This window comes from Platichthys flesus, chromosome 10, assembly GCF_949316205.1.
Source record: "Platichthys flesus chromosome 10, fPlaFle2.1, whole genome shotgun sequence".
Classification (NCBI taxonomy): Eukaryota; Metazoa; Chordata; class Actinopteri; order Pleuronectiformes; family Pleuronectidae; genus Platichthys; species Platichthys flesus.
Window position 1 is genome coordinate 5360496 of NC_084954.1, and position 27578 is coordinate 5388073.

The 27578-nt window shown below is 44.7% G+C and overlaps 1 protein-coding gene across 1 annotated transcript in view; it reads right to left on the reverse strand.

The window, feature by feature from the left end:
* Positions 1-7074: 7074 nt before the first annotated feature.
* The window catches only part of efna2a (ephrin-A2a), a 72501-nt gene continuing 51997 nt past the window's right edge, over positions 7075-27578 (reverse strand). The window contains exons 2-4 of the mRNA XM_062398168.1: positions 13958-14250; positions 8913-8978; positions 7075-7303 (exon numbers count right to left, since the gene is read on the reverse strand). Of these exons, the coding sequence (XP_062254152.1) occupies positions 7185-7303; positions 8913-8978; positions 13958-14250 (478 nt within the window). The 3' untranslated portion in view covers positions 7075-7184. The remainder of the gene's footprint in view (positions 7304-8912; positions 8979-13957; positions 14251-27578) is intronic.

The following is a 27578-nucleotide window of genomic DNA, read 5'->3' on the forward strand; positions in this document are numbered from 1 at the left end:
GCCCTCCTTATCAGTCTATCCAGTCTCTTCCTGTCAGCAGTGTAAATCCTGCTACCACAGAGTCATAAAAAGTCTTCAGCATGGCCGAGTGATACAATACTCATCGTTGTGATTTATATGACAAACCTGAACAGCCCTCTGCCTCTGTCAGGCGAGAAACGACACTGGGTTTGATTTATCTGTAAGGTCCTTATTTGTCTCTTACCCTCCGGTTTTACTGAGCTTGTTGCGAAATCCAGTACATTCCATAATTCGACTGCAACATGGAATATAACACAGAACAATCTAAAGCTCAACTCTTCAGTTGTTCTTATAAAAGGGTTTTGATTGATCCATTTGCTTTAATTGACCTTTTATTCACTTTTCACATTTATGTTAATTTAACTCTTTCTTTTCTGTGTTTTCTTTATGTCTTGGAGTATTTAGTTTATTTTCTGCACTCATATATATATATATATATATATATATATATATAATGAAGAAATAAAAACGTTTGTATCTAGTGATAAACAAGTTCAAAATGGAGATGTAATATTTGTAACTACCCTTAATAACATTTATGTCTGTATTGTTTATTTGTTGTTTTGTCAGTCTATACTAACTAACCTAAGCTACACCTTTTTGTTCAAAATTATTTTGGAAACTGAATATTAACATTAATCAAAATTAAAAACTCTACCTGATCATTGTAATCAAATTGTACTTGAATGATCGTAAGTCAAAGTGCTCATTAAGAATAGTAACTCATTTTTGATTTGTGAGGAAAACTATTATTTTGGGAAATTTTGTAGCGCATTTCAAAATGTTATGACGTGGTTTATTTTGTTTGAGTAGTTGTATATGAACAAAGCTAGCTAGAACAAGTGCTCCTATACGTGATATTTTTGATCAAGAACAATCTGGAAATATTCGGTTACGAACAATGCTAATATTTTTTTGGGTTAAGGTGATTAACAAATTAAAAACTGTGTTTTTAATAAATTATTTCTATATAGACACTATTGGATCAGTTATATATTTGTTTGGATTTCTTACTTTATTTTTAGTAAACTCTTTTGCACGGAGTTTCTTGTGGAATTTGAAAATGTGGACCAAAATAAATAATTAATGAAAATAAAGACCATTGAAAACTTTACCAATTCATTCAAAGTCCCTCATTCGTAATACAATCCATTAATGAGTAGAAATAATTATCTCTGGGTATTGGCAATTCTCTTAATTAGGCGAATGTAGTGGCAGCTTGATCTAATTCATTTAGTTTGAGTGGTTGCGTTTCAAACTGAAAAGAGTCACGCGCTGTGGACGGGCTCCAAAATGCAGCACTCGATGGTGCGCATGTCCTGTCACGTGACTCCAGAAGCGGGCGCTGGGGCGTTGCTCATTCTCCCCACATGAGTGCAGCATTTACCCTTCACCCGGACCTCCCCCCTCCCCCCTCCCCCTCCTCCCACTCTCCTCCTCAGTGTGTTTTGAGATGAAGGCACACTGCTGGATATTTCCTCTTTCCACAGTGTTTCTGCTCTGTAATCTGAGCCTCTAGCATCGAATCTGCTGCGCAATTCCCCCAAGTTCTATGTTTTAAACCACAGAAAGCTTGTTCAAGGTGACTGCAAAGGCACGGGGCCGAGCGCCAGCCATCAGCCGACAATGTCTGAAAGGCAAATTCCTTTTCTAACTGCTAAATATATATTCCCCCCCTATGTTGGCTCACCTACAGCTAAATACTAAGGAGCTGGAAATGTTTCGCAGCGGCTCCAAATTTGCACAAGGGATGCTCCGGCACTGCCCTCGCTGAACTGCCCCAAGGTGCCTGCATGGTGCCCAGCTTTCTCGGCCCATGTATCTTTTATAGAGTCTACATAGCATGCATTATTCAGCAATAACACACGGCCCATCTGGACTCCTGTGAGTTTGTGTGTGTGTGTGTGTGTGTGTGTGTGTGCACCTGTGTCTATACATAGGTGTGTGGTCTATACCTAACTTTCCTGCCATGCCATTTCACCATTTCACGCCACATCCAACAGTGCTTGAAGAGCTAAGAATTAGTATTTCCTCTGTAATTACAAGTGAGGTGTGAGCGTGTGTGTGTGTGTGTTTGACAGAGGAAGGAAGAAAGAGAGAGAAATAATAGAAAGTGGTGAGAGAAAGAGAGATAGATTAAGTGAATGTGTAATAGTGACTACAGATGGCACGCTCAGGATCAAGCTCTTTCATCATGCCGTTTCTCATTAATAGAGATGGGAGCGCTGCCCTAATTCCATAATTCTTAAATCATGCCAGTTAGTTGAGCGCGAGGAGACAAAAGTACAGGGGAGAGAGGAGAATAGATTAGCCTGTAGCCTAATAACGTGTCCGCAAGAGTAAGAAATCAACAGAAGAAGAGATGAAGGGACAGAAGAAAGAGGAAGAGAGCGTGAAAAGGGTCGCCATCTGCATTTTCCTTTTTTGTCGTTGCCAAAACTAACATCATGTAGGCCAAATTTGATTCTCGCCAATTATTGTCCCACATGTAAGCCAGCCAATGAAAGACGCTAAAATAACACAGGAGATTAATGCGATCTGGAGGAGAATACACAAGGATATAATGGTGTGTTTACAGCATGTGTGACAGTGACATGGTCCAGATGACGGGTTTTCTCATGATTTCAAGGAGCACATCTGTTCCTTTCTGGCTCCGTTCCCTCCATTTTCCCTCTCACACGGGCATGCGAGGGTTCCGAGGCCTTGCTTGATCGGGCTTAATTTTACGTTGGGCTAATTCCGCCGGCACCCGATACTTGTCAGGACAAAGAATTGGCTGACCAAGCGCGTGTCTCGGTATTCAGAGATAATTTTATTCCCTCGTCTCCCTTTCACTGGAATATACTCTTTCTCCATTTAAATTGAGCTCTCATATGAAGCAATTTGACGGAAACCAGAGACATCGATAGCCATTAGCCCGCTTTGCACGGCTGGGCCAAACATGGCAGGCCAGGCCTCATCTATTATTCATGCACCTTAGTTTCCCCCCAAAACAACATTTCTTCTATTCGTTTTGCATCTTGCTGCTAAAAGAGACAAGTCGGTGGTTTCAAGTGACGCTTTTTGAGCGGGGCTGATAAATGTTTCACGATGCCGGCCCTTACAATACCCATTAGGGGAAAGGGTCTATTGTTTATCTCTTCATGTCCATATACCTCCTGGAAATCTGTGGAGCTTTAGGAAGAGAGGAAACATTTGATATTCTTTTTTTAAAGACTTTTAGCCTTTAGGCATCACATGTAATGTTCCGTGTTTTATTCAGGGCCACACGATCAAACCTGTCCAGTTTCAGAGCAACTTCTCTGTGTAGTGAACCACAGTGGTGGAGGAAGTATTCAGACCCTTGTTAAGTAAACTACAAACACAGAAGTGGAAAATGACTATTGTTATTATACATTATATTAAAAGGCTGGTAAAAGGGATGCATCAATGCATATGTAATATTGTAGTGTTATAGGTGGTCCAGCTTTATCCAGTGGTTCCCAAATTGAGAGTCCGGACACTTGATTAATCACAAGATAAATCTGAAGGATGAAAAATGATGAGGTAAGAAAAGAGGGAATGAAAAGTTTTTCTTTCAAAGAGATAATGAATACATCAACCTCTTTTAATCAAAACATGTTTTACATTTATATATTTAAAGCTAGGATTGGTGATCCTGGTAAAAATAGCAAGAGAAGGCTCCACTTCATTATACGACCAATACATTCCATCTGCCCTCTGGTCAAAGCTCTGAAAACACATGCACACAAACTGACACCTGGTAGAAGATGACTTTTCTGTGAATTGTGAGTGACAGGCTGAAACAACTTACCAACCCTACCTATAATGAAACCACGGGAGAATGTGGAGTGGAAAACAGCCCCTAGGCCAACTCTCCCTCCGAATATTGTTACCATATTCCCAGAATTCAAGTAAATTGAAGCTCTTTTTCATCCACTTCTGTTATGCAAATATTTTGAGTTAGGCGCATTGAGATAAAAGAGCTGGAGGAGCTCATCTCCAGTTGGATGCCATTAAAGCACCAGAGAATATAGGGCACAATGTGATTGAGTGACTGAAAGAGCACTCGTCAAACCTCAAACCCAATGGATAGAAAATGCGTTGGAAATTTGGCATTTGTTGTTTTCAAGTGTTACTTTAATATATATTTATTTTTAATTCCTGCCTTTACACTCATTTCTATTTATGCGCAAAGTGAAAATATGCATTTAAAAAACACCAGAATCGAGACGCACTCATAAACATCCGACATGTGACATGCTAACTGCACACTCAGTAAGAGGTCAGATTGTGCTTTTTTTTTAATGTAAAATCTGAGAACTGAAGCTGTGATATTAATGTAGTGCAGTAAAAACAAGTAGAATATTTCCCTCTAAAATGAAGCCGAGAACACATAAAGAAGCAGTTGATGGGCCACCCTGCTGGAGAGCTGATGGAAACAAGAGAGGAGAGGCCATCAAGCCATCCAGTCTCCACGTTGTCAGCAGTTCAGATTAGCTGTCACATCGCTGAGGGAGAAACAGCTGAAGATTGGAGAGGATGATTTCATCTGAATAATTTCATGCTTTGACTGGCAGAGCTCAGCGTTCTCCGTGCCAGGACTTTGACGTCAGAGGAAGATTGACTGGGGCCAAATAAAGACCCAGGTAGGAAGGAGCCTGAGACATGAATACAATCACACGAATACACATTTCTAATGAAGAAAACCCCCGACTCACTTGTCTCGTTTTTTCCGAGTAGACAAAAAGACAATCTTTATTTGTGTGTTTCTCTCCTCGCTCCGACTCCTGTGTTTACTCTTGACCGACTGACATTAATGAATGAGGTCAGCTTCCACAAAATTAACACCACGAACAGAAAAGGAGACAAACTCATACATGACGCTGAGACCTGGAGGCATCCTACCACTACCGACCATGGATCACAAACCAGAGGAGAAGAAGAAGTAGAAGAGGAAGAAGAAGAAGAAAAAGAAAAAGAAGAAGAAGAAGGAGAAGAAGAAGGAGAACGATAGCAGGACAGCATCGGTGGAATAGAAGAAGAGAAGACACATTTTTTTTAATCATCCACAGGCTATACCCCATCACTGCATCCCACACAGGAGTAATTAACAGTGATTTTAAATGCTACAAAAATAAGATGAAACAGGGAAGGAAGTGCTTACCCTCGTTTTTGTGTGTATTGTGTGTGTGTGTGTGTACGTGTGTGTGTATTATGTGCATGCCATGAAAATGTCTGTGTGTTAATGTCTGCACGCGTGTGTGTGTGGTTGTGTGTGTGTATCTGTACATGTGTGTGTTCACAGTGCTTACTCATTATGTTCACTTCCAAACATTAAAGAAGTCTCAGTCCCATGATACGCACACTCTCTCTCTCTCTCTCTCTCTCTCTCTCTCTCTCTCTCTCTCTTCCTCCTCTGCTCCCTCTCTCGTTATGCTGTTCCCTTTAAAGTACGTCCATGGATGCTCCCACCAGAGGAACAGCCTTGTAATCACAGACTGTATGTGTATATGTATGTGTGTGTGTGTGTGTGTGTGTATGAGTGCCCCACGTGGTTGTTGTTGTTGTGATGCTGCCACACACACCTCCCCTCATATACCACAGTCTATGCACTTCCGACATTATGGTTTACCCCCCCACACCCAGGACCAGCTTCAGTCAGTGTTCACGTCTGTTGTGATCTGGCCTGGGCTCTGAGAGAGGATTTCCAGTCAATTTCCCCCCCCCTCGGGTCCATCAAATGACCGAAAGCCAGTCAGGAGAAAGCGCGTGAGGAGAGATGTTTGATATTTATTTTTTTTTATATTTTGTTCCTTTAGATGTCAGAGTCTCTGGGAGAGCAAGAGAGCGGTGGCAGGGTGGTTCTGATTGTTCCCCATGAAAAAATATATCATCGTTACAAACAAGATTGATCCGAGGGTTTCACAGTGGTCATGCAACTTGAGTGTCGCCTCCTTTTCTCACCCTTTCATCCTTTAACACCCCCCCCCCCCCCCCGCCATATTCCCACCCCCAACCCCATTTATCCTGCCAGTCCGAAGAAGAGAAGGTACCGTAAGTGACCACAGTCAAAAAAAACATAAGAATACAGAGAGACAAAGAGGTGGGTGACCAGTGGTACATTCATACATGAGAAAGACATGGTTCCAGAAGTCACCCGACCCGGTCGACAGTAGACGGTGCTGAAGACGCCTGTGCTGGCCAGGCCGTGATAAATGCTTTGTTTAGAAACACGAAGACAAAACACGTCCCACCTGAAAAAATGTACACCGCCCAGAAAACCCCCTCGCCCCCACACACCCCCCCAAACCCTCCTACTGACACAGGCTACGGTTATACTTGTCATTATAATATGATATCTGAGCTTCTCATAAAAAATCAATCTCTATGACTTTTATATCACGTCGCTGTGCATATACACTGGGTCTGAAAATATCAACACAAACAATATTACATTTCCCATATTTAAATCGGTGCCCGCGTCGTTTCTCTATTCTATTTTTTCCGCACAGGCCGGGCCGCTCTCCTTCCTCGCCATCTCTGTACATCGGCTCTTCTTTTTTTTTCTCCTTGCAGCTGGAATTCATCCAGATGCAGTGCAGAATTCCAATTACAATTCAAGCTTGGCCACGTCCAATACTTGGTGTGAGGATGGGATAGCAATGTGTGCAAAAAAATCCAATTTTTGTGCATCCAGGCCTATCGCTAAATGCATCCTGCCGTGATCGGATGATAGGAATTGCACGCGACAAGTTTAATCATGGCCACGGCTATATCTACCCCATCGGTGGCTAAAAGTCAATAGTCAAATCAAAAAAGGACCCCCTGATATGAGTGCAGAGACATTTCCCTTGTGTTCTTCAGGCTGAGAGGTGCTGTCCCACCCAGAAGTCGGGGATCAGAGATGAAGGGTCGATTCCCAGGCAGCTCACGACCCCAGCCCTCTCAGCCAGGCCAGGGTAGGGTGTCCACGGCGGGGCCATGAAGGGGGGGCTGGCAGTGGGGGTGGTTGGTGGTGGTATAGAGGTGGAGGTGGGAGAGGAGGGGGGGGGGGAGGGACGGAGACAGAAGGCTTCCCTGAGGGGTGGTGGATTTAGAGGGACAGCCAGCCCGGCTCAGCAACCCTGGGTGGGAGCTCCAGGAAGAGGGGGAGAGGGGGGTCACAGCCAGGAGGAGAGTCCCAGTGAGGCCAGAACAGCTAACAGGGCCACGCACCCTGGCCTCCGGCTCGGACCTCCATCAGTCAGGAAGGGCTCCGGAGAATCATATCCCGACCCATCTGAAACAGAGAGAAGAGGAGCACGAACAAAAGCCCTGAACTGAGAGAGGGACACGGAGAGACAAGACAATCTGAGAGCGGATGAACGAGGGAGGAAGTGGATTTAGAGACAATGGGTAGACAGGCAAGACTGTCCAAGGGGGGGGGTACAGTGTGGAACGTGAGCGACAAACTGGAGAAGTCTCACCCTTCAACAGCCGGGGAGAGGCTGAGGGAAGATGGCAGAGAAGGATGAGGAAAGAGGAAAGAGGGAGGAGGAGAGGACGACAGCAACTGAGCTCTGCAGGGGGTTTAACCAACCTAATTACAGTTTAATCACAGAGACTCAGAATCTGGAGCAGCTGACACACACACACACACACACACAGACACACACACACACACATGCAGCCCCTCACAGCTCGCCCGAGTGACAGTATTTCACAAAACGAGATGGAAGTTGCAATGTCAGACAGATTACTTTAACAGCACAAAAAAAAAGAAAGAGAGAGAGCAGGATCTCAGAGAGGAGCCGCAGCAATGACAGAATAAAAGAACGTATGTTGTTTCAGTAATTATGGAGGAGGAGAGAATTTCCTTCCCCCTTAGTGAAAAAGAGATGGAATGATCTGAGCCTTGAAAGCTGCGAAGGCCGACTCTCATCCTTGTACGTGAGATCTTCAAAGCCGTGTCGTTATCTGGGGAGACGTGTTGCTACCCGGGTTTGATTCCTCAGTCTGGCTTTGGGTCGAGGAAAACTCACGAGGGCGTCTTTGGAAAAAGGCGCTCAGGTAGATTTTCAGGATAACGCAAGGTTAGCGTAATGCCTGCTGCAACCTGATCCCCCGGTGTCTGCCAGTCCACCGTCTAGCTATTTTTTGAAACGGGCAACTATCACTGGCCGACACGTCTGCTCTGGTGTCAGCGATCTGAAAGGAGCTATTTTCTAAAGAGTGTGTGTGTTACCAGGCTGCCTGCTGTTTGGTGGGGGGGGGGGGGGGGGGGGGGGGGGGAAGAAGACCTGCTTCATCTTTTTACCACATGGCTGGTGCATGAGGTGGATTTCATAAAAAAAGATGAAGTGTCTAATATTAGATTAGGCTTCTTCTGTATGCGATTGGTTTATTATTAGATTGCTCTCTGGTTTCTCGTGAGTAAATCGAGCTAATAGAGCGGCGCTGCGGCCCGCTAACGTTTTAAGAGAGCACTTTCATCCTGCCCCCTTCTCTCTTTACAAGGACAGAAGGTCTCCCTCACACCCAGAGCGATGTGATGTGATGTGATGTGATGTGATGTGCGTATGCCACTTTGTGCCTGGGCCTCTTCTCCGCGTCTGTGTGTGTGTTTGCGCCTGTGCATTCTTATGTGTGCACCGGCATGTGTCAGAATGTGTGTGTGTTTTTGCGCCTGTGCATTCTTATGTGTCAGAATGTGTGTGTGTCTGTGCAGAAGGTGTTAAAGTGTTGCCTGGCCGGCCTGTGAATCAGAGCAGAGACTGTTGCCGGGGCATTCTATCAAGCCTCTTATCCCCCCCCTAATTTTACTTTGATAGCCAATCTGGACCTCGGTGTGCGTCGGTCGAGTGTGTGTCTGTGCGCGAGTGTGGTTGTGTAGCTGGAGCGTGACTCACCTGGAGGTCTGACATACACCTTCAGCTTTAGACACGCCCGCCCCACATGGTTCGGGTGAGGAGACGCTGTGAAGAGAAAAAACAGAAGCAGAGAGATTGGACGAGGAGATTAGCCGAGAGAGATAAAGTGATTTGCGCCGCTGATTGCACTCGTGAAGTAATTGGGGACATTTAATAAAAGTTTGATAGTGTTCTGTCACTGAGGGCTGGAGGCTTATTATCAGGTGGTTAGCGGCTTGATGAGAGAGGAGAGATTGCTGTGGCCATGGCCTGATTAATCTGTTTGTGAGCCCCCGTCGCAAAAAACAAACCAAGGGGCCTCCCATCACTCCCATTCCTCTCTTTATAATAAATCCGGTCAACAAGAAAATACAAATGAAACACATTTATTTGGTGATATGCAGCTTATTGGGAACCAAAACAAGACCTGAGCGTCCATTATCCCTCCACCAGCTGTGGCACTTGAGCCAATCCCAGCTGACACTGGGTGACATGCGGGGTACACCCTGGACACTGATAAAGGGTTAAGGTTCATGTCGGAATATGGCTAACCAGACACAAACAACCAATTACACTCAACAACACAATTTTGGGTGAAATCTCAGATTCATTGTCCTGCTGTAAACTCACTAGATCCCCAACTGCGTATCATTGCACAGCTGATCTCCAACAGAAGCTCTATTTACTTCTGTGCGAGTCTAGATGCCACTCAGTAGAGCTCCTACACCCCTAGTCCCCTGAATCCAATCAAGCGGCGCCAAATCTCACACACTCATAAATACCAGTTCACCAAACGTGACTGATTTCTTCAATTAAGAGCCATTAACTGGAAAAACTCCATCATCTCAAAATGTTATGGAAAGTGAGAAGACTTATTGGATCTGCCCCCGATCCAGATCTTAATGGATTCTGCAACATTCACCTAGTTTCGTTAAAATCTGTTGTTTTTGTGTAGTCGTGCTTACAATCCAAACAACCAGCCAACAAATGGACAGGGGGCAACATTAGCTTCTTGGTGGAGGTATCAACCTATAGAAATTATAGATTTCTTAACATCTATGTATGTCTTTGGTAGGAACAAATGAGCTTGGTGATTAGCCAGGTTTGGGCCTTTGTATTGGAATTTGTGCGCATTAACAAAGATCATGAAGAAGCCTTATCATTTAAGTAACAATGCAGGACCCGGCTATATCAACTGTTATCTTTCCAAATTCATTTTAATTCACTTTGACTGATCTCGAACAAGTGTCACAGGCCGGTGGTCGAGCACCGTCCCCATTTTAGAAACTCTGAGACGTCTGTGACGCTGGCCTCTTTTCCTCTGACACAGATACGTGCAGACATCTCTTCTCCTTCACTGGGCAATTGTTAGCGCAAAGTGAAACACACAAAATTGTAATCAAGTCTGTAGAAATATGTCACGGCTGGTTAATCATGAGTGCAAAGGAAGGGCAGTATTTTACGCTGAATAACTTTACTGCAGCCTATTACTTCTTCGATGTAATTTATTGCTTCAATCATTTAGATATATTATATTTTTAATTTTTTATAATGCGCTTTTAAGTTCTAAATGCACCCATGGTCCGAAGCTACTCCCGTAAACATGCTAGGCACTTGGGATGAGCCCACATACTGGGATCCGGTCACACTCCCATTCACACCTCAGGGAAATAAGCCGCTCTCCAATCGACCTGACTTGAATGTCTTTTGGAAACGGGGAATGAAATCCATGCAAATTCCTCACGGCTGTGGCGCCGACCGGAGGTGACGGTGCTGACCGCTCAGCCCCCCCCCCCCCCCCCGTCTGAATCCCTCAAAGATGTTGAAAAGTGACTGTAGTTCAAACTTCAAAGTGCAGTGAATGAAACTGAATCTGGGTTTTTAGTCGCACTTCACTCTGATGTGAAATAGAAGTGGAGACCTCAGAGGTGACGGGTGACCAGCACTACACACACGTATATGTGCGGATTGTGTTGAGGAATATGCGCACAAACCCTGATGGGTTGCGGCAGCGTGCGTGGAGACCTTGTGGCCTTCTCCCCTGAGGAAGTCCGCATCAGCCAGAGCCGACGGTGACCCGAAAGAGGGCCATCACCAAGATCCGCCGCGCACAGGAAATAAATCCGACCCTTCCCTTGCCCTCTCCTCCCTCTTTCTCTGCCCACAACTCCTCCCTCCATCCTTCCCTCTGCCCTTCACCTCCTTCACCCTTTCATGCCTTCTCTGTAGCCCACTTCCTTTGCCTCCAATTTCTTCAAATCCTCCACCTACCCTCCTGACAGCGTGCAGAGAGATTGTTTTGTGGCGACGCGCCGCTGGCCTGGCGTCAGGTTCTCTGTCCCGCCTCACCTCTTTGTTTTTGGCTTCCCCACTGTTTGACTGGAAAATGGCAACACTGGGAGAGAAAGAGAGGTGGAGAGATACCCCCTTCTCCTCCTTCTCCCCCCCTTTTTTCTTCTCTCTGTGACCTCCAACAATTTTCACTTTCGTCTTCTTCTTCTTTTTTCTCAAAAGTCTTATCAGCTCTTGCAGTGCCTCTTGTTCCCAGCACATCCACAGTCCCCCCCCCGAAAACCCATTGGAAATCACTCAACCTCATCAGATGGCAGCTGGGAGAAGTAAGAGGTGGAGCCGACCTGTCAACATGTCAACCACATGACAAACACACACGTCGACGTGCACACACAGGCACACACACACACATACACACAGGCACACACACACATACACACAGGCACACACACACACATACACACAGGCAAACAGGTCCGGCTGCAAATCAGCATCAAAGATTTATGTGTTTTACTCTGTAGAATATCTGTAGAGAGCACACACTCACACAAACATATGCACACACACACACAAACACATAAACACACACACACACAGACACACACACTCACACACACACACACACACACAATCATTGGAAGGGCTGAATGGTTAAAAATGTCCCATGCAGTCATTACACATCAATACTGACCTGTTCATGTGTGGATGACTCTGTGTGTTTGTGTGTGTGTGTGTGTGTGTGTGTGTGTGTGTGTGTGTGTGTGTGTGTGTGTGTGTGTGTGTGTGTGTGTGCGCGTGTGTTGTTCATCTGTGCATGTGAGAAACAGCGAGAGACAAAAATGTATGTGCGCCTGTCACTCAAGATGATGGACATGGCCTTTCATGGACTCACAATTGCCTGACAACTGACCCCACAACCAGCCCTACCCCCCAAGACACACACACACACACTCAAGCCTTGCGGAATACACACAACCCTCAGGGGTCCCAGAGAGACAGTACTATAGTCAGCAACTATACAACTCTGGAGGGGCCCTGTCCATCCTTACATGAGACAGAAAACAAAAGAGTGTGAGTTTGTGCGTGTGTGTGTGTACCGACTGGGAAAGTACACAAGGACATTAGGGCGACTGCAACCTTCGTGTCTTTAGCTCTATGTCACAGACAAAAAGTATATTTGCAGTATTTGGTATCATTTTGTCTCGTTTACGACAAATAGTTTTGCTTTCTATCTCATCATCTGTAAAAAACAATAAAGTACTGTTGTGCGTTACAGTTTGATTTTCAGAAATTACATTCAAGAGTAATATTACTTAAGTAAATTTCAATTTAAACATGTGTCAGTATGGAGATATAATGACATCTGTGAGGTCCAAGGACAAATCACTGTCAGTCAAAGAAATATGTTGTACCTGCATGGCGACCTTAGACTGGGAGACTGAGACCCTCATTCCATTATGGGTCATGGTGGGAAGGCTTCATCTCCAACTGAAGAGGTTAAGGTCGGTTTTCAGAGTGTGGAGCTGCACCACAGGGATAAATGAAGGCGACCTGCTTAGAGGCAGACATGCTCCTCGTCGACTTTATGAGGAGACGTCTTAAAGAATTAATGTTGACAAGCAGCTTTTGATATGAAAGTAAAAACTCTGATTATTAAAATTATTATTCCTGGGAGAACAGGTAAAACGTTGAAGATCTCGCAATGTGAAAGACGATTCCTCTCTTCCTTCCACAAAAGTTTGGTGGACATCTGTTGAGTTGTTTTTGTGTAATCTGTATTGGACACCGGTGAAAACATGTTCTCCATGGTGGAGGTAATAGCTTTGACCATTGGGCAGATACAACAGTTACAGCTTCAGAGTAAGTCTAATAGATTTAACCTTTCAAAGTTACATCTGAACCATTATTGACTCCTCAAAGTAGTTAATGCTAAGTTTGCACAATGCATCTTCTCACTTCTCGCCACAAAATCAACACAATCGATCATTTGTTCCTTTGCAGACATTTCCCCGGCTGCTCTGTGAATCCAAACAGGAAGTCGTCACGTCTGAAGTTTGTGAAGTGGCTGTTTTCCGAGCAGCGGCCGGGAAAGTTTGGGCATCGCCAGCAAAGCTTTTCAAAGTCAATTTAATGTGCATTTCTCTGATAACCCAGTGATCTCGCAGTAAACTGTTCGGATGCAGTAAATCTATCCCCCCCATCTGGCAGCTGAAAACAATGTTTAAGAGGAATTTGAAGAAACTATTTGTCTCATGCCCGGCGGGGGAATGATAGCGTTTTAACTCTGCTCAGAAGAACAGTCCCAGGGGGCGAAGCCCATCTGTGATACTAATACATCACTGGTTGATGTGAGGAGAAACATCAATACGGCTAATATAAAAATGATTACAAACTACGCCCGGTGACATTTTTACCACTTTGCTGAGCACACCACTTACACTCTCCACAGAAGCAGAGAGATACATCAAGAAATAAGGAGCGTGAGCGAGTGCGGGGGGGGGATGGGGTGGGGGGGTATGCTCGCCTGTGGCTGTGCGAGCGACATGGCGGGCTGTGTTTGAGAACTCCCTCAATCAGCTTCCGTTGATTGCATATTTACACGTGGCTTACAAATGCATATTGAACAGGAGGTTGGATTACATGCAAACACGAACACACATGCACACAACAAACAGACAAACACTCTTTTAACCTGCACACACACACACGCACTCACACATATAAGGAGTAAGAGTGCCAGGCTGATAACCTACAGATGTAGTAGTACTCATGTCCGGGCCTGAACTCGAAGCCCAGGGAGAAGGGAGTGAAGAGCTGGAACTTCTCTGAGAAGCGCAGGGGTCCGTCAGGACCGCTGGGACGGTTGCACTCCCAGCGCTTGAAGCCACGCATCCTGTGCTGGCAGGAAGTGTAGCCCTCGTGGTTGACCATGAAGAGGATGTAGCGCTCCATGCGCCCGTGGGACGGAGGACCCTCATAGTAAGGACAGTAGATGTCCAGATAGTCGTTGATGTTCACTGCCACCCTGTACTCTCCGTGCCAGAACCTGCAAGACACAAAGGAACGGAGATTAAAGTTTCCTCAAGAAATGAACAGGGTGAGGGATATGCATTGAATCAGTGGACAGACGTCCATTCGACAACAGTTTAGTTTAAAAATACATCCGTACAAAACCATAAATATTTACAACCTATATCGAGTTTCTGAATGATTGCACGGCGAAAGGAAAACTGCGGTGAGGGTCGGTTTAGTGCAATCACGCTGTGCACGGCAATCAAATGAAATATCATGACTGCTGTTTGGACATTTCTGTGTTTGCACATCTCCACAGGAAGCTGAGAGGTCACAGCAATGTTTCCAATGTTTTATTATAGAGGGTCATTGCATATAGCAAGAACATAGAACAGGGTGTTTTGTAGGACTTATTTAATAGAATAGGATTTATCTTTGTCAGCTATGCATCATGGGAAAGGTTCATATGTTAGAGAGCCAGTCTTACTTCCTGTCAGAGCTCACTTCTCCTGAACACTCAGGAGAAGTGGGTCATGTGATGGAGGAGGTCACACATTATTATCCTGTCGCCTAAAGCATTGTATACAGGCAGCTGTGGTAAGAGTCCACTTAGTTCCATACACATCCCACATCACCGAGGTCGGCGTGGTGAATAGAAGTGGGTCGGGGGTTAGTGAAGAAGACGAGCAGTGCATAGAAACACATTGTGGAGGAATCTGCAGTTTTCCTTCCTTCTTCCTCCTTCTGGCAGCGAGTCAAGGATCATGTGCAGGTAACATATGGAGAAACATAAGTTGGCATCTCCGCCCGTCTCCTTTCAAAAGCCTCTGCTAGTTATGATATATTACAACCATATGGCTGCATGCTTTCCCCCACATAATACAAGCTCTCTTTAGGTTTATGGTTTTGTGCCAATGTTGCTCGTGTGCACGGGAAGCGGGACTCGTGTTTACAATCTCGAAGTCGCTGGAGTGAGACGCTCTCTCTCCCTAAAGGATGAGACCTGTGATATTCTATATTTTTCGTCATTGCCAACAAATGCCATTAAAAGATAAAAAGCAGAAAAAGCCAACTGTGTGTTATGATTGAACTTTTCAACTCCTCTACCCTGTCTGTGAACCCCAGCCTCAGGCCCGCCGGCGCCTTCTGAGAACAGAAAATGTCTAAAAATGGGTCATGAACACCTACTCGCATTTTTTAAAAGAGTCTAAATCCTCCTCTAAAACAGCTTGATACTGTTTTTCTACCCTCTTTTGCAGAAATGAGTCAAACAGGACTGCGGTGCGTTAGTTAGGGAGTGTTTCTACCAATGCACTGGTGCATATTTGATGCTCTTGTGAGTATTTCCCCGCAGCAGGATGGTGAATTTGAGCTCAACTCACAGCGTCAGTGTTTATGGTTATGAAGAAACATTTCAGTAGCTGACAGAAAATGGAGCTTTGTGACACAGACGACTAATCCCCCCCAGGCTGTGGATGAAATACTTAAAAGTATAGAGAACATCACGAGACGTATTCATAAAACAGTTTTAGCTTAATATACTAAAGAATATAAAGATTACAGCTACAAAATGACTCAGCATCTTTAAAGTTTTTAATACTTCAGATGTTTTATTTACAGCGCTCCTCAAATGTCTCCCACGACCCACAGTGAATTTGATATTCACGTTTCACTTTCAATATTCTTCACTAAACACTTTAAAGGATGTTTTAAATTCACATGTGTGATATATGCATGTGTCTGCAGCGATCCCTTCCTCTGGCATTTGTCGTTATCGTCACCCTTCGCCATATGGCCACGATCACTTTGATTTCAAATGTACCACATCGAAACGCGTTTAAGATTCAGCTGCTGCACGTTATCAAATCTTGTTTCTCCGAGCTCGGTAAATTTTGAGACGCAGGAAGATGGCTGCAATCAAATGAGCATAAACAAATCTCCTCGTCTCAGATGGCGTGCGCGCACACAGACGCCTTCTTTAAACAAATTCATCATTTTCCTCCTCACCTTGGTAGTAATTGATTGCCTCGAATGAAGACATTTCGGTCTAAGCACTTTTGGTTAGTGGGATATTTAGCTTTGGGACAAATTATCCCAATAACGCCAGTCCTATCTATCTCCCAGAGGGCAAATCAGGAAGTGAGTTAGATGTAATGAGTGCCTCCTTCATGCTTCGGTGCCCTATCAGAGCGAGTTTCGCAGGTTCTAAAGGGATCCTTGAGCAGATCATTTAGATGCATTGATCCACTGGGGAGCTCCTCTCGGCTCGCTCTGCTCCCAATCAACTCTGATTAACAACTAAAAGGGAGACGCAGAGAGGGAGAGAGAGAGGAACAGAGGGAGAGATGCACGGAATGAGGATAAAAGGAGTGATAGGAAAGAACAGAGGGAGTGAGACAAAGAGAGGAATGGAAGGGGAAAAGTGGAAATACGTGCAGACTGAGGACAAAAGTAAGGGAGAGGCAGAGAGCGGGGGGGGGGGGGGGTAATGAGATTGCATGAAATCAGGGTTAGAAAAAAAAAGAAATAAGCAAAAATGAAGAGGAAAGAAAGAGGAAGAGGATGAGGAGAAGGAGAAGGAGAAGGAGAAGGAGAAGGAGAAGGAGAAGGAGAAGGAGAAGGATGAGGAGGATGAGGAAGAGTTGTAGGAGGAGGAGGAGGAGGAGGAGGAGGAGGAGGAGGAGGAGGAGGCCAGCAGGAGGAAGAGCAGATGGAAGAGGAGTTTTCCATCTTTCTTTTTTAATTTGTACGATTGTGGGTTTCCATCCAAGACAAATGTGCTTTGCCTATTGATTGTGCACTGATACATTTATGGATGACTACCGTCTGAGCGTTAGCACTTTGGGCATCCACTGTGTGTGTACGTGTGTCTTTGTGTGCTTGGATGGAAATGTGTGTGTTTATGTGTGTGTGTGTGTGTGTGTGTGTGTGTGTGGCGGGGGGGTTGAAACAGATCTCGATGAGTGAGGATACTCAATCTAAGAAAGGGCTAATGTGCCAGGATATATTAAGTTGTATTAAGCTACTCAGAACAGAACATGTTGGAGTGTGTGTGTGTGTGTGTGTGTGTGTGTAGTCATACGTGGATGAGTGTGTGTGTCCCTGCATCGCTGCCTCTGAGGCTGTGTGTCATCTGGAATTAAACACACACACTGCACTGGCCAAAAAAGACATGAGAATGCACTCTCACTTACGTCATGTATCTTCCTCACAGAACTGGTGTGTGTGTGTGGGTGTGGGTGTGTGTTATTTTGTGTGTGTGTGTGTGTGTATGTGTGTGTTGGTGTCACTGCCGCAGGAATTGGTGTGTCTTTCTTTTAACGCCGCTCCATCTGCGAGCAACTGTGTTTATATAATATTTATTTATTTAACTAATTTCCAACAGCAAATACTTTATGAAAAAAAGTTTAATATGAATAAATGATGTTTTTTATCCACAAAGTATTAGAGAAAGTATATACAGTCTGGTTTAATCCAGAACAAGTTTGCAGTAATTTCAGACACAACATGTTTATTTATATAAAACCATCACTAAGTGCTTGTGTTGCCTGGACCTAACGACCAGTGGGACCACGGATGCAGCTGGTGTGAAGGTCATGCTCTTTGTACCATTCGCCCACAACCTCGTCCAAACAACTCAATTAACTTAAGAGTAATTCAACATTTTAACTTCTCAACCCGGTGGAGTGAGGAAAGTGAACTTTTGGGTTCCACCTGAGGTCTTTAAAGTCCTCCCACCCAAATACCTCACAGATTTACTGATGATGCCCAGGTCTCCCTTTGTTACTCAGGCTTACCAGGCCTATGCTGTCAATGAAACTTCAACAGACTGATTCTGAAGCTTCTTTTAAATCCCTTCTTTAACAGATCCTTGACACAGGCTCTTCTTTACATGGACTAATCCTATTTATTTATTAATATAATTCTATATTCCTCATTGTTCTGTTTTCTCTGCTCATATTCCATTGTTTTGTGGTTGTTTCTTCTTTCTAAAGCACTTTGCATCATTGCCACGAAAAGTGTGGTCAGAGATGAAAACTAGTGAAACACGGCTTTTTGGTCTGGACTCATGTTGCAAGACATTAAAAGGACAAATGTCATTGTATGAGAAATTGTTAGAACCCAACACCTTCAGCCTTCAGGTTGCCTGATCGGAGATTCTTGGTTCCTGCAGCCGAAGGTATTGTTTAAAACTGATGAGAGGCAGGAAGCAGCCAGAGGAGAGAGAGAGCCGTCCTTAATTCATAGTGGTTACCAGTGCAGGACTCATATTCACAGTCTTCTACCCTTTAAGTGTCATTTTCTTGATAATGTCAAAATTTACGACAGCGCATGAATAATTTCCCTGCTTTTAATTTAAGATGTGTGTGTGTGTGTGTGTGTGTGTGTGTGTGTGTGTGTGTGTGTGTGTGGAATCCTCCTATTCTCGAAACGTCGGTTCAACCTTTATAAGAAAAACACACACTGGAGGAATCTGCCTCCGACCCAAATACAGTCAAGGTGAACGGAATTTCATTAGTGTCACACACACTGTCAAATGTTGTCGTAGGGACAATTTCTTATGCAGGAAGTTGCTCCGACGAAATCTCTGCACAGTGAAGTCGCTGGATTATCCAGTGGGAGTTCCATGAAAGTCACATTGCTGTTATTTCAATGTGATAGGGCGGCATCTTCACTTTTAGACACATGCGGCAGAAAAAAACTAAAATATCTACCTGATAAATAAACTTCACAGAGTTGCTCCATAATACGAGTGGGTTAGGATTTGGAATCTCACCCTTGTTCGCTCATTCCCTTTACACGATACAGCGGACGCTCAGCAGTGAAACACATTGTGTATTGTGGTATTGTTGCCCACTGCAGAAACCGTGACCTCTGTGGTTTTTGTCCCATTGTTGAATTTTTGAGGGGCACTGTTTGGTGGAAAATTTCACACACTCAGAATTCAGACACTTGAATAAAATGGCAGAGGCACAATATGATAAATAGGGAGTGATTTGTTCACGCTCCTTTTTCATTGTAGTTGTTTTGTTGATATACGTTTGCTGGAAACAGCCATCAACCCATTGTATTTACCCTTTATACCATTAAGACCTGAGCAAATTCAATTCATTCCTTTTGGCCTTGGCAGCGTGGTCCATTTGCTAGCTGACCATTAGCGAGCTGATTCCTTCAGAGAGCTTTACTGTCCCTCTTCAATAAGTTTTTATTGCACAAAGTGGTTTACAAGGATGAACCAAACAATATGAGGACAGTAGAGAGAAATCATTTTGAGTTCTATCGTCTATCTTTCAGGTTTGTGGTCAGGTAGGTGTAACACAACTTTGTTAAACAAGATTTTGAATGGCCTTCTACTGTCTCAAACTATTTCACTATGTCTATCTTCAGTGACTCAGAGTTGTGGTTTCAAAAAAGCTAATATTCAACAAAATGCAACACACATGAAGAAGGACTACACTAATGTTCACTCAAATGTCTCATTGTCTCACAAACACCACCTTCCTTCAAAACTGATCCCATCCTTATAATTTGACAGAACATAAAGTACAGTAATATAAAAACTCACAGAGCCTCTCAGGTAGTTTACTCCAAAGTAGAATATTCCCTTCATCCCTTGACTCATTCTGCACCACAAGGACAAGAAAGAATGTATATACACATTTTTCAGGTGATGAAACTTGATTATCTGTCGTTTCCAGTGAGAAATAGCTTTTTGTATCTCTGGGGTATTGACAGTCAATATCATTTTCACACCTAAATCTGCCCAAAGTAGGAAAAACTTGCCGATTAGGTTCAGAATGGAAAAGAAGGACGGACGTTCAAAACTTTCTGCTCTCAGAACTTGGTCGTGTCTCCATGGAAAAGTCTCCAAAACACTAGTGTTGTTGGAGTGCATGTTTGTTTCAGCCATTTCTTTATTTAACACCGTCTCTGCAATGTGATATGATGGTTCGCCTCGTTCCTTAATCCCCCCCGATGTCTCTCAGATTCTCCTCACTCGTTCCCTGGGATTGAATTGTCGGCTGAGGTTAGCCAGATGCGGCTGAAGCACTCTGCCTCCCGGCTGCTGGCTCTCATCTGACTCGCACCCCAATCAGCGGTGAAGAGTCGGTGTTAAAAGGTTTTTGTGGTATTGTGTGTGTGTGTGTGTGTGTGCACGTCCGGGTGAAAAGCGGCTAGAAATGGAGGAGTTCAAAAGTTGAAATGAAAGATTAAGAGAGGAGAGTGTGTGTGTGTATAGCGAGTGTGTGTTTGTGCTGCATTAACGCACTGTAGATGTAGAAGTATTTGTACGTACAGTAATACTTGTGTGTAGTGGGCCTCTCTTTAGTATTCAGGCTCCACTGAGTCATCAACACCATCTTTCAGCGTGGTCCTGATCAAAGCCTCCAGGAGCCGGATGACGGAGAAGCCTCGGATGTTTACCTGCTTGTGTCCTAAACACCGGATCAGCATACAAACATCAAAGGACGCTCTCTCTCTCCATTCTCTCTCTTGCTCCCTCTCCCTCTCCCTATGTCGCCCTCCTCTCTCCCTCCATTCTCTCTCTTTCTCCCTCTCCCTCTCCCTATGTCGCCCTCCTCTCTCCCTCCATGCATAACTGGCATATACACTGGGATGTCAGTCAGAGAGAGAGAGTCGCCTCCAAGTCACCGTCCAGGTTTATTCTCACAGAGATGGGTCAAGTGAAACAGGAGATGCTCTCCACAGTCACGTTTACAATGATGCAATGTTTTGTGCGACAAAGACTCATGTCATGGAAACCAGGCTAGAGCCCATTTAGTGGTCAGGTGGGCGACATCATGTTTCTTTTGAACCTGCATGGTAACAAATTGGGAAAAATGGGTAAGTTAGCTTTTTATGCATATTTGAATTGTTAGCGAGCTTTTTGGAGACGGTGAATAAGAAGAATGCAAATAGGGTTGTGTGGCTGTAAACAAATCCAGGTTTTAAATATAAACAAAAAGAAAAGTGTTGCAAATGTGTTATAAGAAGGACAATGCGCTCAATGCAAATTTTTGTCGAGAAACACCGAATGTGACCTTTGACTGAGAATCCAAGGTGAAGGAAAAGAAAGACACACATTCCAGTTGACCAGGGAAATCAAAGTTCTCCTTCTGTTTGAAGAAACTTAAAACTAAACGGACTGTGTATTCAACACATCGCTCCACTTTCTTCGGGAAAGAGGAGTCAAGAAGAAAAAGGCAGATGACTCAGATGTGGATTAACTTTTTGCTTTGAAACATCGGATTCATCTTTCAGCTCCAAGGCTAAAAGTTGGGAAGATTCCATTTTTTTTGCATTGGGCTCAGTGGGTGATCACTTTGTGTGCCGGGTTTATCATCATCCTCTTATTTACAGCAACGAACTCCCACAACGATCACCTATCCGTGCAGGGGCTGCTGGCCAAGAGGAAATGTGGAGCCTTTTGAAATGAAAGATTTCCCGTTCCTCCTCTGAAATGTGCAACACAATTTCACCTTGTTTGGCTTCTCGGCAGAAAGACACCGCAGCTTCCTGACGTGTGTGTGTGTGTGTGTGTGTGTGTTTCTAAGTATCCCGTGTGTCACTCTGCAGCTTCAGTCACTCTCAGTGTCTCTTCAATCGACTCCACATTACACCCGGCTTCTATCGCTCTGTCTTCAATCTGTCTTTAGCTCCTCTATCCTCTATCCTCTCTCACCTCAGCTTCATTTCCTCGCTCTCCTTCCCCCTGTTCTCCTCTTCCCCTCCAGGTGTGCGGCAGCGTCTTCTGACATTGTGATGCTGTTTCCTCTTTGCAGTCGTTATGCTTCTCTTTCCTTCTCTGTTTTTCTCGTCCTTGATCTCGTCTCTGTCTTAACCCCCCCTCCCCCCTCTTCCTTTGAACGTATTTTTATCCCCCCCCATCAAGCCTCATGCTCTCTTCTCATTTTTTTTTTTTATGTTAAAAAATGACATCCCTCCCCCCCATCAATACACACACACGCACACACACACGCACACACACTCACACACACACACACACACACACACACACTCACATCTTCCTCTTGCTAAGTCTCTTTAGATGCTTTTCTCTCAGCATGAGGTTTTCTTTTCTCTCGCTGTCGTCTCTCCCTATGATTCCCACTGCATCGCTGCCGATGCCTCGGAATGTGGGGCAAAGTAAATACCTTCCCGCCTTCTACAAAAACACACACTGAGACACACACACACACACCTGCATGTAACACACCAGGGCACACGCACACGGAGACATATTGACACATGTATCAAACCCATACATGAACACATGCAGTGCAATGTATACCCTCATTAAGATGTGTTTAATTATGTTTATCAGCTCCTCCAATGTTCTACGTGAACACAACTAACATAAAAAGGTAACACACGTGTGTTGCTCTGTACGTACGAAACAAAGCATGACAAACAAACCATCAAAACCACACCACACGCTCACATTGCCATTGTCAAGTTGTGCGGCCGTGACAAGCTCCACATCTGCCACTCGGCATAATGTAGCCCCTGGATCAGCGCGGTGACATGCAGCACATCTGAAAGGTTATTATGTTTTTTTCGTCAATACGGGAAACATGGGGCCCCCCCGCAGACTCACCGACGCCTGGCAAACTCATGCACACTCAAGTACACACACAAACAAACTGTCAGACAACAACATGCTCCCCGTCATACAACCCGACACCCACAGACCGAATTAACATAACAAACCTTGATGCCCCCCCCCCCCCCCCCCGGAAGGGTAATTGGCACCTTGGTGTTGTGGAAGCTAAAGCGTGCAGACAGGCTGACAGACAGGCTGCATGATGTGCCGGTATCAGCCGGCTTGTTTTTCCGAGGGGCGTTCGCCGCCATGCTTTGGCACCGACGCCGGCGTGAAGAGAGCGTCGGGCTCTATCGGTATCGACAAGGTTTGTCCCCAAAGCAGAGTGAGAAGGAGCTGATGGCTGATGTCCAAGTGAGATCCCTCAACACGGGGACAGGGGACCCCCCCCAGCCCCCCCGCAGAAACGTCACGAAGCCACCGAGTCAATGTTTAAAGAGGCGGATGATGTATTTTTCATTCTATCAATACTCTTCAGATTTTATCATTCGGTTTCGTGACTTTATTTCTGACACACTTTTTGGCTGTAAATCAACATGGCCACCGAGAGTTTGTCAAGGGAAAGAAAAAGTTTCTTTCTTTTGGAAAGTTTCACTCGTATATTTCCATAAAACCTCCAGTGGATATTTTACCAACAACTTTAACAAGTTACAGAGCCAAACCATATTTATGAGACCAGATACCAGCGACAGACTGAGTCTGCCATTGTGCAGCGGTGTCCAAATGTTCAGTAGAGTTTTTTACACCTTATATAATGCACTCATTGTTTCCCATAATGCACCATGAAAAATAGCATCCCACCTCTATATAATCTGTATAATATAATATAATATAGAAGTATCTATGTGGTGAAATAGGGGAATAGCGAGTGAGTGATTTCAGACTCCTCAGGTCCGGCAAAAAGGGATTGTTTCAAGGTTCCTCAGGACAAACGAGAGGATTCGTCTCCTGATTCAAACACAACTCCATGAAAAAAAGTCCACTTTATTATTTATTATGCAAATAAATATATGTTATTTGCATTTCCCCCTGTTTTGTGGTATTTTACTGATGAATGTTTTCTCTGTTCTTGTCTTGCACTTGCAGATTTGCTGTATAAAAATCAAGGGTCTATCAGTTCTTCTGGTCATCCTCTGATTGACAGTCTGACAGATTAACCGATGGAGTGATTGACAGGGTGACAACACCGTTACGTATAACTGACTGGCCCACTGACTGCCTGCTCATTTACTGACCACCTGGGAAACCGGACGTCTGACTGACTGACTGACTGACTGACTGTTAATCTTAGACATGAACAAACTGGCCGAGTGCCAAGATGACTGACTGACTGACTGTCTCACTGACCGACTGAATGACTGACTGACTTATTAACGGTCTCGTCTTGCGGGTTGATCCAGATTGAGGAGGTGAAATAATCCACGTGGTTTTGGGTCGGGGTGCTGGAGCCTCGTGGGGGTTTGGAGTCACAGAGGGCAGAGGGAGCGACCGGGGGAAAAGCTGCTGTATAGATTGCTTTGCAGCATCTCTAACGAGTAATTAAACACTTGAATGGAGTCCAATTAAGATACACACTGTATTTGCAGGCACAGCCACACACACACACAAGCGCACACACACACACACATCCACACAAGTAAACATTAGCATGTAAATCAAAGACAGACATATGGAAGCATGTGCGCTCATACTAACACACACACACACACAGTCAGATGGCGCCATATGTGCTAAATGCTGTACGTGGTTCTGGATGCACGGAGTGAAGGTCAACGACTCTCACACCGAGCTTCTCCTCCTCTCTCCCCCTCCCTCTCTCCCTCCCTCCATCTCTCCGGTCTCATCTCCATCACTCGCCCTCCTCAGCGTTCCCTCTCCTGTTTCGCCCATTTCTTTTGCCGTCAATCTCTCTCGCTGTCACTCACTTGCAATTTAATTTCATTGCAGATTGCCAAGGTTCAAAGGAACCCAAAAAACTAAACCTACAACTAACAGATTCCGAGCTGAGGTTGTCTTCACCAGAGAAAAGACAGCACTCTTTTTTTTTGTCCGTAAAATGTAAAATGACCGGTGTTAACGTTGGTGTTTCCGAAGCTATCGGGCGGGCGGCTCTGCCGGAGTTTACAGAAAGTAAGTAAATTGTTGGCAGCAGCCCCAAGAAACATATGGTAGTGACGGGGGGGGGGGGGGGGGAAGGGGGGGTTCAAATGCTGTTTGATGATCCGACAAACTACTTAGCATACCGTTTCCCTTATAGCACTGGAGAAGTGGAGGTGGAAGCTTGACTTTCTAACCACCTCCTGCTAACAGTCACTATTTGGTCGTCACATATTTAACCAAGTTAAACAAAAAAAAAAATAGATCTTAACTCCCCAGCGTAAACAGTTCGGTGGGTTTAACCGTGAGCACAGTACTTTCAGTTGCAGTTAAATCACTAAAACCTTAACCCCTCAAACAAAAAACATGCTTTAACACATTTTCCTTGGCCTGGATCTTCCATGTTTTCCAATGCATGTGCTCAGTATTTGGGGAGCTGTATCTCGTAAATCACAATAACACCAGGAGGATTTGGCTTCTTAGCTGGAATCAGAAGCAGCGCGGCCTTCTCTCTGTTTTTCTGTATTCCTGTCTCCCACTCACCACATCTTGGAGTAATCCCACTGCACCCAAAACCAGCCCAATCCCCTTTTTTCTCATCTTCTCATCTTCTTCCCTGCCACTGATCTCCCAAAATTCCACCCCCTCCGCCCTTCTTCTTCTTCCTCCTCTTCTTCTCTCTCTTTCTCTCTCTCTCTCTCTTCTCTGCCTCTTTCAAAATTCTCTCCTCTGCAAACGTAACATCTCCAAACTATACCCTCTTCACCAAAAGTTATTTGCCTGATCAAACCAGTGAAGTCACAGTTTATATCCACGTGTGTTCCTCTATCTGACTAAATGTGAAATATTGTCACAGCTCTTCTTCGTATTCCTGAGTCATAGCGTTGAATAATCGGTAGAAATGTGTTTGTGCACAGCAATAGCAAAGTGAAATTGACCTTTGTGTTTAGTTCATTTTATGGAAATTCTGTCTTATTAGAATTATTTCATTAGAAATGTGTCTTGTCAGCACACAGCAGACCTGGAAAAAAGAAAGAACCCAGAATCTGAATCCGTTCATGCTTGATTCCAAACGGGCGCCTGGTCCAGATGTTGCCTTCAGGCATTCGTGATGAATTGTATTCACAAGCAGGGGTGTTGTGGGGGTGGTGGGTGGGGGGGGGCCTGAGTTGGCCTGAATACTCTCGGCCATTGAAAAGCCTTTAATGGAAACTTTTGTTGCAATTACTTTTTTATTTGCGATTAATTCCTGTCACAAGTAAACTAAAAACCGACCAAATAAATCAGCAGAGAGAACAAATTACATCCCCCAAACTCCCCCCTGTAAAAAATAGCCGGCGCTCTCTGGCCCCTGCTCACTTCTTACAAAATGTGCACAAGGGTTTAGCCTCCCCCCCGATTCAGCTGAGTGACTGCTGATGCCGGAGCTGGAGGCTGGATCGCCTGCTGTGAGTAATGCTTTTCCTCAAGACAGTGAAATCAGGGTACCAAAGTAAAAAGAAGAAGAAAAGAAAAGAGAAGAAAGTAGGGGAAAGTGTAAGAAAGCAAACTGAAGGGAGAACAGCTCCTGATGATTGTTTTTCAGAAGACAGGTGAGGGAGGGGGGTCGGGGGGGGGGGGGGGGTAGTTTAAGCTAATACCAGCAGTTGTGCAGAGTGCAGGCAGTCACCCTGGAATCCAGCTCAGGGCATATTTGCATTGCATAACATGAATTAATCAGTGAATCCTGCAGTAATCAGCATCGCAGCCACATTGTGACGTTCCAACATCACAGAACACAGTTTGAGAGACAGTCCCAGAGAGCAGGGCAGGAGCAGGCTCCTCATCACAGGCTGCTGAGAGCTCCGGAACTTCAGGCTTCTAAAAGTTATTAGAATCGTTTTTTTACACTGAGGTGAAGAAAGTTCAGTTTTGGAGAAACATTTACCCCCCCCCCCCCCCCCCCCCCCCCCCCTCCCTTTCCAGTGAGATAGCAGAACATCAACTGATTCATATGGATCTCATGAATATTCACATCATACAAATGTTACTGTTCAATGATCCAACAGTATTCTAAGAGGGTTAAACATAGTAGTTCAAGAACTGTGGAGGAGAATAATTCTACTTTTAGGATTATGATGATTTATGAGGTAAAGTCTGAAGAACCTCTACCAGACCAGTGCCTGTTCTGAACCAGCCTGTTTGGTCTGTGGTGATGCTGGTTGAAACTTTTCTATCTGAAACTGGAAAAGCGACCGACTCCGTCTGCAGAACCCTGAAGCTGCAGAACATCTGCTGCACAAACAGCTGTTCACCTGTTTATTCAACGTTCAGTAACGCTCGACTGATTCCCAGCCGCCGCCGCCGCCGCCACCGCTGCTTCAGAACGCCGGGCGCCTGTTTACCCAAAGTTTATTTATATCGATAGCCACTCGTTGAAATGGCTTCAATTCAACACTGGGCTCGTACCAGTACACAAACGAAATGTGAAGCCTGGAACCTGTTGGAAGTTTGGTCGACTCAGAACGTAAAACTGGAGAACCAGTTGTTGCCGTTGTCCTGAGTGTTTTCAGATGGTTAGACTACATTAGACACAGTGGAAGAAATGACCATAAGGTTTTCTTGATATATATATATACCGCATTCCATTGGATGGATGTTCGGACGACCTGACAATAAAC